We start from the raw sequence: 12,690 nt of genomic DNA, 5'->3' as shown, positions 1-12,690 counted from the left end.
AAATAAACGTAAATGTTTGACCCGTTCATATTAATGAATGAATGTTTATTGACACTCCAGCACAAAAAAGTACATCGGTTATTGGGTATGAAACGAAAGTAAATACATGTGTATATGAATTCCTATTCACACAGTCGCTCCTACCGACGCACAAAAATATAGTTCCCACTATGCAAAGACATGCACGTAAAAACCTGACTATAAATATTAATTTGAAGACTTTAATTGGTACATTAAAGAATTAGTCACTTGCATTGGCGAATAAGCGTATACAACAAGAATGATCAACACAAGGTGACGTGTTCGGTCGTATTTTGTTCGTCACCCTGCATATTTAGAAATTGTATAAATCCAGGCTTGTGTGCAGGAAATTTTGGGTGGTGGTGGGGGGGGGGGGGGGGGCGGTTGTTTCTAGACTGGCGAGCTACGTTTCTTTAAAGGGGGGGGGTTTGGCCATGCTTCCCAAAAAATAAATTGAAAAGAAGGGCAACATCAGCCCCCCCCCCGTCTCTCTCTCTCTCTCTCTCTCTCTCTCTCTCTCTCTCTCTCTCTCTCTCTCTCTCTCTCTCTCTCTCTCTCTCTCTCTCATCTCTGCACATGCGCAGCTGTTTTGTGATTTCGGTAACTTAGTACAATTCAACACGGGTCATTAAATGATGAAAACGAACGTGTGGTTGTATGGACACTGATGGTGTGTTCTGGTTGTGTTTTATCTTAGCAGTAATCCGCTAACACCTTCTTGATAATCCCCCAACCGTCGGACTGAGTGGAAAAACATCAGTTCTGCTATTGTGGGGAATGGGCGTTCGGCTGACCGATATACATCTGGGAACACACGGGTGTAAGTAGGATTTAAAGAGGGAACGTGGTGCTTCAAAGAGGGACCTCACACGCACATACGTCCAACTGCTTATTACAGCAGTTGATTATGAGTCATGTAAAAAACAACAATACCCAAACCCCCCACAACCCCCCCCCCAACAAAACAAAGCAGCAAACGAAAACACAAACGAAAACAAACTTAACAAAAAAAAAAAAAAAAAGAAAAGAAAAAAAAAAAAAAACCCCAAAAAACCCCTACAATAATTATATATGTTTTAGAAACATATTTAAGCCTCATTGCACGGCTATAGGGCGTCTGCATCAATGTTCGTTCCAGAATTGATCGTATGGTGTTGTGTGTGTGTGTGTGTGTGTGTGTGTGTGTGTGTGTGTGTGGTGTGTGTGTCACCGTAATGATTGTTTTATGGGTGGTCTGCCACACCATTTTCATTATAAACACGTATTTTAAATACAATTTTATTTTGTAAGGAAAACTTATGTTATTGATTGTGGAACACCCCTATAAGTTAGTTAAAATTTTATTTAACGACACTACTAGAGCACATTGATTAATTAATCATCGACTATTGTATGTAAAACATTTTGTAATTCTGGTAATCTTCAGAAAAAATCAGATTTTGTTTTCATCAACAGCATGGGTTATTTTGTGTGCACTTTTCTACATACTAGTCGTGGGCACTAGTTGGAACAAGGGGACCGGACGTAGCCCAGTGATAAAGCGCTCGCTTGTTGCGCGGTCGGTTTGGGATCGATCCCCGTCGGTGGGCCCATCGTTCCAGCCAGAGAACCACGACTGGTATATCAAAGGCCGTGGTATGTGTTATCCTGTCTGTGGAATGGTGCATATAAAAGATCCCTTGCTACTAATGGAAACATGTAGCGGGTTTTCTCTCTAAGACTATATGTCAAAATTACCAAATGTTTAACATCGAATAGCCGATGATTAATAAATCAATGTGCTCTAGTGGTGTCGTTAAACAAAAGATTGTTTTTTGGTTGGGACAAACAACAACACCCCCTCTAAAAAAACATACACACAAAACACAAAAAACAAACCCCACAAACAACAATCAACCTCTCCTCCCCCAAAAATAACAACAACAACAACAACAAAAAACAACAACAAAAAAACACACACAAAAAACAAAACAAACCCAAACAACAACAAAACAAAACCTCCAAAACAAAACCCAACAAAAATACAAGCAAAAAACAAACAACAACAGCAAACAACAACAAAACAAAAGCAAAATACCAAACGCATAAAACAAAACACAAACAGTCAGAATATGGTTCCACCAAGGGGTTTGATACCCTTCAACTCAGCACGATTTTTAATCCAGATACTGACTCCAAACCCTGAGTGCGTGGTCCGCAAGGCTCAATGGGTAGGTGTAAACCACTTGCACCGACCAGTGATCCATAACTGGTTCAACAAAGGTCATGTTTTGTGCTATCCTGCCTGTGGGAAGCGCAAATAAAAGATCCCTTGCTGCCTGTCGTAAAAGAGTAACCTATGTGGCGACAGCGGGTTTCCTCTAAAAACAGTGTCAGAATGACCATATGTTTGACGTCCAATAGCCGATGATAAGATAAAAAATCAATGTGCTCTAATGGCGTCGTTAAATAAAACAAACTTTACTTTCAACTCAGCACCTCAGCGAGCGCTTTACCGATCGAACTGCACCCTGTACGTATGCTAAATAGTAAAGTAGACCTACTGGGATATATTTAAAATGATCTGTGTATATAATAACAAAGCGCATGTAATAGATCCCCGCATGCTAATAACAAATGAGTGACGTCGATCTTAGACAGGCTGCTATATGTCATGTACAGGATAGCGTACTTGGACCGTATAACATAAGCACAAACATTGCTCTATCATGCCATGCCATACAAAAATAAATACAAATCGGAAACAAAATGAATAGTTAATAGTTCACGAGAAAACTTCCCAGTTACATTAGTTCCCACACGGCGCCAAGTACTTTATGTATGGCATACATATGTACACATTGTTCGGTTCGGTGATGACAGAAGCGAGTTATGAAATATGAGAAACACCCACGGGCGTAGAAAGGTGCCAAAAAGTGTGTATGTGTGGGGGTGGGAGTGGGGGGGGGGGGAGGGGGCATAAATATATAAAAAACATCGCTTCTGCTGTGTGACGGGGGGGGGGGGGGCACATGCCCCCCTTGCCTCCTCGCTTCCTACGCCAGAAACACCTGTCTGTAGACTAGTCTAAATACACGGTGTTTTGTTGTCATGTAGCAGTGAGGTGATTTAAAAATATGAAGCACAAACCTGCACTGTCGCCCCATAAAACTGACGATGACAGGCAGGACCATGCTCTTCCCCCACCAATTACACCTCTTTTATATTTGTCTATTGCTCCATAACACGACTCATAGACAGTGTAGTTTCCCCCAATGTGGGTGGCCCTCCCAATATAAAATCCTGTCTACGCCAATGCCTTCAGACGAGTGTGTAGAAATAGGGTGCAGGGGAATCTAGACTGGCAATCAAAATTTTTAAGGGGGTGGGGGGGGGGGGGGTCGGATTATGCTGCCCCGGAAAATATACTAAGAAAAGAAAAATTCGCTTGGAGCGAAAGTGATGGTTGTGTGTGTGTGTGTATATGTATGTGTGTGTGTGGGGGGGGGGGGTCGATCATCACTCCCCTCTGCACGCGTGCCTACCCCCCCCCCCCTATCTCCATATAAAATCTTGACTAAGCCAATGCAAATCTGTTGGACTTTTTCACAAACCAATAGGCGATGTGTATGTTTGTGCTGAGGTGTCGTTAAACATTAATTAATTAATTAATTAATTCATTCATTCATTCATTCATTCATTCATTCATTTCACAAACCACAATTAACGTCACGGAATTACAAAGACTGTCCAAGGTCTCCTGATATTGTAGCCACTGGCGTAGCGCTCAAACTTGATATTTTCGAAGCTATCTTTGCGCTACGATATCGTAAAACCGTCGTAAGCTATGACGTAACAACGACGCATGCCACAACCTACGAAGGTTTTACGATATCGTAGCGCTAAGATAGCTTCGAAAATCTGGGCACAGGATATTATATTGAAGGGGGCCTCCCCGGCTTTTCTATGAGTCTGTCACGTCCCATTTTAACGTGGATCCGTGAAATAAGCGGTTGACAAATGAAAACCGTTCAAACTTAATTACTTTAATTAATTTAAAAAACCCAATAACTATGTTGAACCTTTATGCTGTTTAGTTAGGATGGAAAGATAAGCGAATTATACAGGCCCTTCAGAGATAGTGATTCTCCCCAAGAAAATGATATATTGATCCCCCATAACACGATCTTGACGTGTTTTCTACTGCTTTTGCGAGTTTTAAAGCCACGGTTTTGGGTTCCCGAATAACCGAACGCCCTTCGTAATACCTCAGTCACAAATAAGATGCCCGTACGATGTGTGTTTTTGACGATATCCTACGAATATCCTACGGGCATCGGTGACATCCTACGGACATCGTTGAGTTTTTGGCCGATTTTGGGGCATCGTAGGGTCATCGGAAACCTTTAATGCGGAATTAATTTTTTGAAGACCGTACGATTTTTAAAATCAGAAACCCACCGCAGACATACCGCAGGGGCACCTTGCGGCCTTGAGGTGATCTTGCGGTATCTGGAAACATCGCAGGGAGGCCACACGACGACCCTACATGTCGGAACAACGTACGGGCATCATATGGTGACCTTACGGTGGCAGTAAGGTCAACTTACGATGCCCATACGATGCCCTTAAAATTTAATGGCCCGAAAAAATGTGTCAGCCCGTAGGGTCCCCGTAAACACACCGTATCTAATGTGACCATGGCAAAGATTCTTAGGAGAACCCTACGATTCTTTCCCGATGTCGCGGACGCCAGGACCCCGTACGGTTACCGTGACTGAGGAATAAAAGATAGTAACATTGTGTGCGGTATAGAATCTAGAGTCGATTTGCAAGCAACAGGCCCAGTCGGAATTTTCGTTATTTTGGAAACGTTCATATAGAAGATCTCGTATTTTACTGCTAATGAATGAAGGTACAGGGTTTCTAACCCTGACTGTATCAGAATTATAAAATATTTGACATTCAATAACCGATCATTTATAATCAATGTGCTCTAGTGACATCGAAGTAGTCAAATAATGTTTAACCACACTGTTAAGCTGTAGTTTATAACTAAACGCCAGTGGTAAAGCTTTCGCTTGTTGCGCGGTCGGTCTGGGATCGATCCCCGTCGGTGGGCCCATTGGGCTATTTCTCGTTCCAGCCAGTGCACCACGACTGGTATACGAAAGGCCGTGATATGTGCTATCCTGTCTGTGGGATGGCGCATATAAAATATCCCTTGCAACTAATGGAAAAATGTAGCGGCTTTCCTCTCTTAGACTATATGTTAAAATTACCAAATGCTCTAGAGGTGTCGTTAAACAAAACAAACTCCAACTAAACGCACGTCTTTGTTTCAGGTTTCACAAGACTACCGATGGAGTGCCTGGGGAGAGTTTACACCTTGTTCTCGTTCCTGTGGTCTCGGGATCCAGTCCCGTCACCGCACCTGCTACGAGTACGGGTATGTATTTCGTATGTATTATTTTTATTCGTCCTCAACTGGTCCAACTGGAGAGGACTCTAGATTTTGTCTCCGTCCGTCTATCCGTCCGTCCGTCTGTTTGTTTCCGGACTTTTTTTTTTTGGCAATGCCTCAAAATGTTGAGCTGTAATTTTGTGTATCTATAGCATTAGTATGAAGAATTACAGATAAATTTTGACTTTCATAAGGATTTACCCATTTTGTTTACAGAGTTATGGCCCTTGAACGTAGGAGATTTGTTTCGACCGGTAGGGGACATGACCACAATTAATTTCGCTATATGTTTCTATATAGCCTTAGTGGCTATAACATTTTTATTAATATCAGCAGGCCCGTGGATTTTTGTATGTACCTTTGCCTGCCTGGGGGACACATACCCTGAAAAGGACAACCCCTGTTGTCCAGCTCTTTCTCCCAGCATATTGGTTTAACCAGACACACCCTCTAAACCAGGCCGGAGTACTCCCATTTTACACAAAAAGCACTACTTTTGCATGGGCCGGAATTACCACAAACAAGTCTTCAATGTCAACAAGTTACACATGTTTACAAACTACATGATCTCCCCTGTCACTTCAGTCAAATAGTTGCCACTTCATAGTTGTCTGCCATGAAATAATCACAGTCAAACAGCACACTACTTGTGCGGTCAAATTTCCGGCCTATCGCTTTAGCAGTCCTCTCAGAATGCTTGTTTAATATGAAAGAAAAGGGTTGTTTGTCAACACCCAATAACCGATCTGTTTTTGTGCTGGGGCGTCGTTAAACATTCATTCATTCATTCATTCATTCATTCATTCGTTCGTTCGTTCGTTCGTTCGTTCGTTCATCTCACATATGCTAGACATAGAGAATACAGCTTGGTTGGTTAAGGCCCAGTACACACCGACGTTGGGTTTGGGTCTGGATCTGGCGAGTGTAGCGCTGTCAAAATATGTTGTCTTTCGTTTTTTGTTGCCAGATCTGTAGTTCGAGCTAGCACAGACATGGGTTATATTTTTTGTTGTTGTTGGGATTTAGTGGTCACATTTGATTTAATGCATTTGTTTAGTTCCAAAACACACCGGTGTTGGATCTGGGTTTGGGTCTGTGCTTGGCAACATAGTACCAGTCGAAAACAAGAAACGCACTTAATCGAATGTAACAAAACCTAATCCGCCTCAATCTATGTATGTATGTATGTATATATGTATGTATGTATGTATGTATGTATGTATGTATGTATGTATGTATGTATATATATATCCGTCGTTAATATTCGTTATTCTAATATTCTAATATAATAAATGCTTATGCAAATTCCATTATTACAGAAAATTGCTGTACAAGACGAGTCCAAAAGATATTTTATACTGATGATCATGAAACTTTCTAACTTGTTAAGATGTGAATTATTTTCACTACAATTTCTGAACCTGTATTTCCTGAGCAGGCTGTGGACCGTAACTTGACAAATTATGTATCTCGTTCCCCAGTCGTAGCTATTTGAGCTGGTTTATGACTTGTAAATAACCACCCGAAACCGTCGTGTGACAAGCTAGGTGCTAGGTGATCACCGGACGGGTATACATACGTGTGGTGACGGAATGTTTCTGGTTTTAGCTGGCACCCAGCCGTCATTAGTGTGACTCTGGATTTGAAAGATAAAACATTCATTCAGATTATATTAAATTTTATCAAATGTCAAAGGTCAAAACATGATTATCCGAAAACAATATATTTTGAGCTAATTTTTCCGTGTTATCCCAACGTGAAATAAACACTAGTAATTAATATTTTAAAGGTGTTTTGGGTTTGTTAGGCTTTTTTGTTTGTTTGTTTTTTACTTGTGGTTTTGTTTTTGTGTGTTTTTTTTGTGTGTGTTTATTTGTTTTTTTTGGGGGGGGTGGGGGATGGGGGGGGGGGAGAGATGCATGGGTGGGTAGGGTATACCCACATCCCGCCTCTAGGACATTTTCAAGACAATGTTCTTTTTATGACCTTATACGATAACAATTTAAAATCTACAGACTAAGCCATATTTTAGAAAAATAGCTCTTCTAAAACATATAGCGGCATTTATGGGTACACGGAGGGGTGGGATTTAGCTCAGTCGCTCGAGGTGCTTGCGTTGCAGGATCGAACCACCTCGGTGGGTCCCTTCAACTGATTGGGTTTTTTTCTTCTTCCAACCAGTGCACCACAACTGATCAAAGGCCATGGTTTCCTCTAATGACTACGTGTCAGAATTACGAAATGTTTGACATCCAACAGCCAATAGTTAATTAATATATCAATGTGCTTTAATGGAGTCATTAAACAAAAACAAACTTTTATAGGTAAACATTACTATCATGACGTTTATGGGTAAACATTACTATCATGACTTTTACGGGTAAACATTACTATCATGACTTTTATGGGTAAACATTACTATCATGACTTTTTAACCTAATTTGGGGTTGCTGATAAATAAAAAAAGAAGAGTATTAGCTTTAAAGAATCTAGCTTTAAAAATCAAAGTCACATTCTTGGAGTACTTATTTATTAAACATTTTAAAGGAACATTCCTGAATTTGCTGCAATGTTTAAGGTGTTATCGACTAACAGAGACTTTTTAACGATTGTAATTACATATCAAATATATTTGTCTGCATACAATATTAGTGGCTATATATTAAACGTGTTTCTGATCGTTCTAATATTTATATTAGGTTAAATTTCATTTTATTTCCTAAAATATTTTTTGGGCTTCTTACAAATATTAAGACGGTCAGAAATACATTGAATATACAGACACTGATATTCTAAACAAGAAAATATATTTAATATGTAAGTTTAATCGTAGAAATATTTTATTAGTCGGAAACATCTTACAATGCAGCAAACTCAGGAATGTCCCTTTAAAGAGGTTTTGTCTTTGTATGGAAATGAAAGACTTCGGGTAAGGAACCCCAATATTGTGCAAATACAATCCAAATTGGATCTCCCCACACCACCCACACACCCCGTTGCATATACGCGTAAATGTCCTCCCACAGAATACTATGTTATAAGATTTATTGCCAACGGTCATAAAAACTGATATTACTATTTGCAATATGAAACATGAGACGCGATGGTGCAGTGGTGAGTAATTTAGGCAACAGTTCAAAAGACTCTTCTGTGCAGTTCGTATGACGTTTTATACATGTAATTGTAAGTTTACACGAGTCGACTTCTAGAATTTCGCAATTATCTGTAAGAGGGGCGGAGCTGCCCACCCGAGTTCACTGCACGGCGTCCCTGCGTTGTCGGGACCACCCGCCGTACCCAGGCTTAAAACGTGACTCAGAACAAGACCACTCAGACAGTGCTTGGTGTATGCACATACATTTATAATTCACACTATTTTCTAGTTTGTACAAAAATTGTAAAATGGGTATTCATCAGAACATGTTTTAGATAAAAGAAAAAAAAAGAAAAAAAAGAAGAAGAAGAAGAAGAAGAAGAAGAAGAAGAAAAAGACCCCCCCCCCCCCCCCCCCCCCCCCCCCCCCCCCCCCCCCCCCCCCCCCCCCCCCCCCCCCCCCCCCCCCCCCCCCCCCCCCCCCCCCCCCCACCCCCCCCCCCCCCCCCCCCCGAAAAGACCAACACAAAACAATTAAACAATATAAACAATTAAAATAAAACTGGCTTCAAGAAAATGAAAATGACGAGTTGAATTTGGTATACAAGTTGTATTTTTCGCCTGTTGTCTAGTCCCGTCTTGAATGTGTCAGAAACGTAGGCTATACGAATTGTATTATAACTCTATATGAGACAAATAGAAAATGATATATTGCAAAGCTAAGTCAGTTACATAAATAATTTTACGAATAAGTAAAAATGTAAGTGAATAAATGAAGAATTTTATTTTGTTTAACGACTCCACTAGAGCACATTGATTCATTAATCATCGGCTATTGGATGTCAAACATATGGTAATTTTGACACTCATAGACAGGAAACCCGCTACATTTTTCCATTAGTAGCAAGGGATCTTTTATATGCACCATCCCACAGACAGGATAACACATACCATGGCCTTTGATATACCAGTCGTGGTGCACTGGCTGGAACGAGAATGAATGAATCAATCAATTCATAAATTTATGAATGGATAGATAGATAAATAGATGGATAGATAGATAGATAGATAGATAAGATAGATAGATAGATGGATAGATCGATAGATGGATGGATGGATGGATGGATGGATGGATGGATGGATGGATGGATCAATGAATGGATGGATGAATGGATAGATGGATGGATGGATGGATGGATAGGTGGATGGGTGGATAAATGGATGGATGGATGGATGGGTGGATAAATGAATGGATGGATGGATGGTTAAGTAAATATATATGTATCAATTTGTGATTTGAATAAAACACAATCAAGCAAGAAAAAAAGAGAAAATCCCAGACAAACAAACACGCAAGCAAGGAAACTAGTAAACAAACATACAAGCAAGCAAATAAGCAAGAAAGGAAACACGCAAGCAAACATACAAGGAAACAAGCACACAAGCAAGCAAATAAGCAAGCAAGCAAACACGCAAGCAAACATACAAGGAAACAAGCACACAAGCAAGCAAATAAGCAAGCAAGCAAACACGCAAGCAAACATACAAGGAAACAAGCAAGCAAATAAGCAAGCAAGCAAACACGCAAGCAAACATACAAGGAAACAAGCACACAAGCAAGCACATAAGCAAGAAAGGAAACACGCAAGCAAACATACAAGGAAACAAGCACACAAGCAAGCAAATAAGCAAGCAAGCAAACACGCAAGCAAACATACAAGGAAACAAGCACACAAGCAAGCAAATAAGCAAGCAAGCAAACACGCAAGCAAACATACAAGGAAACAAGCAAGCAAATAAGCAAGCAAGCAAACACGCAAGCAAACATACAAGGAAACAAGCACACAAGCAAGCAAATAAGCAAGCAAGCAAACACGCAAGCAAACATACAAGGAAACAAGCACACAAGCAAGCAAATAAGCAAGCAAGCAAACACGCAAGCAAACATACAAGGAAACAAGCACACAAGCAAGCAAATAAGCAAGCAAGCAAACACGCAAGCAAACATACAAGGAAACAAACACACAAGCAAGCAAATAAGGAAGAAAGGAAACAAGGAAACAAAGGAGCAAACAAGTAAAAGAAAATCCCAAACGAACAAACATGCAAGCAAGGAAACAAGCACACAAGCAAGCAAATAAACAAACAAACACATAAGCAAACAATCAAGCAAACAAGGAAACTAGGAAACAAACACGCAAGCAAGCAAGCAAATAAGCAAACAATCAAGCAAACTAGGAAACAAAAACGCAAGCAAGCAAATAAGCAAACAATCAAGCAAACTGGGAAACTAGGAAACAAACACGCAAGCAAGCAAATAATCACGAAAATAAGCAAACAAGCAAATAACCAAACAATCAAGAAAACAAGGAAATAAGGGGAAAAAAGCAAGCAAACAAGTAAACAAATATCCAAGAAAGGAAACAAGCAAGCAGACGAACAAATTACCAAGCAAACAAAGAAACGAGGGAATTAGTAAATAAACAAACACACAAGCACACAAGTAAGCAAACAAGCAGAAAAAACAAACGTGTTTTAAGAACAGTAAATTAGAGAGGAAAACCTAAATAAAAAAACATTAAAATTCCAGGTAAAACCTTCAGTTAAATTCCGACTTGACAAAAATGCAATTAGTTCCGCCTCACCACGCAGAATGTGGTCGAACTGTCTCCAGTGTCGAGTTTAGCATGTTAACGATTGAACCTTTGGTGGAAAGGGGCCAAGTGAAAATAGTTTTACTTAGAGTATGACTCGCACCAACGCACTCTAGTAAACTCATAACCTCACCACGCCGAATGTGGTCGAACTGTCTCCAGTGTCGAGTTTAGCATCTTAACGATTGAACCTTTGGTGGAAAGGGGCCAAGTAAAAATAGTTTTACTTAGAGTATGACTCGCACCAACGCACTCTAGTAAACTCATAACATCACCACGCCGAATGTGGTCGAACTGTCTCCAGTGTCGAGTTTAGCATCTTAACGATTGAACCTTTGGTGGAAAGGGGCCAAGTAAAAATAGTTTTACTTAGAGTATGACTCGCACCAACGCACTCTAGTAAACTCATAACATCACCACGCCGAATGTGGTCGAACTGTCTCCAGTGTCGAGTTTAGCATCTTAACGATTGAACCTTTGGTGGAAAGGGGCCAAGTAAAAATAGTTTTACTTAGAGTATGACTCGCACCAACGCACTCTAGTAAACTCATAACATCACCACGCCGAATGTGGTCGAACTGTCTCCAGTGTCGAGTTTAGCATCTTAACGATTGAACCTTTGGTGGAAAGGGGCCAAGTAAAAATAGTTTTACTTAGAGTATGACTCGCACCAACGCACTCTAGTAAACTCATAACATCACCACGCCGAATGTGGTCGAACTGTCTCCAGTGTCGAGTTTAGCATCTTAACGATTGAACCTTTGGTGGAAAGGGGCCAAGTAAAAATAGTTTTACTTAGAGTATGACTCGCACCAACGCACTCTAGTAAACTCATAACATCACCACGCCGAATGTGGTCGAACTGTCTCCAGTGTCGAGTTTAGCATCTTAACGATTGAACCTTTGGTGGAAAGGGGCCAAGTAAAAATAGTTTTACTTAGAGTATGACTCGCACCAACGCACTCTAGTAAACTCATAACATCACCACGCCGAATGTGGTCGAACTGTCTCCAGTGTCGAGTTTAGCATCTTAACGATTGAACCTTTGGTGGAAAGGGGCCAAGTAAAAATAGTTTTACTTAGAGTATGACTCGCACCAACGCACTCTAGTAAACTCATAACATCACCACGCCGAATGTGGTCGAACTGTCTCCAGTGTCGAGTTTAGCATCTTAACGATTGAACCTTTGGTGGAAAGGGGCCAAGTAAAAATAGTTTTACTTAGAGTATGACTCGCACCAACGCACTCTAGTAAACTCATAACATCACCACGCCGAATGTGGTCGAACTGTCTCCAGTGTCGAGTTTAGCATCTTAACGATTGAACCTTTGGTGGAAAGGGGCCAAGTGAAAATAGTTTTACTTAGAGTATGACTCACACCAACGCACTCTAGTAAACTCATAACCTCACCACGCCGAATGTGGTGGAACTGTCTCCAGTGTCGAGTTTAGCATGTTAACGATTGAACCTTTGGTGGA

At 40.6% G+C, this 12,690-nt stretch overlaps 1 protein-coding gene across 1 annotated transcript in view; it reads left to right on the top strand.

The window, feature by feature from the left end:
- Window positions 1-4,700: 4,700 nt before the first annotated feature.
- LOC121383667 (thrombospondin type-1 domain-containing protein 4-like) overlaps window positions 4,701-12,690 on the top strand; it is a 34,729-nt gene continuing 26,739 nt past the window's right edge. The window contains exons 1-2 of the mRNA XM_041513760.1: window positions 4,701-4,762; window positions 5,346-5,449. Of these exons, the coding sequence (XP_041369694.1) occupies window positions 4,701-4,762; window positions 5,346-5,449 (166 nt within the window). The remainder of the gene's footprint in view (window positions 4,763-5,345; window positions 5,450-12,690) is intronic.

Source organism: Gigantopelta aegis, chromosome 10 (assembly GCF_016097555.1).
Source record: "Gigantopelta aegis isolate Gae_Host chromosome 10, Gae_host_genome, whole genome shotgun sequence".
In the NCBI taxonomy this organism is placed as follows: domain Eukaryota; kingdom Metazoa; phylum Mollusca; class Gastropoda; order Neomphalida; family Peltospiridae; genus Gigantopelta; species Gigantopelta aegis.
This window is presented reverse-complemented; position numbering and strand designations above follow the sequence as displayed.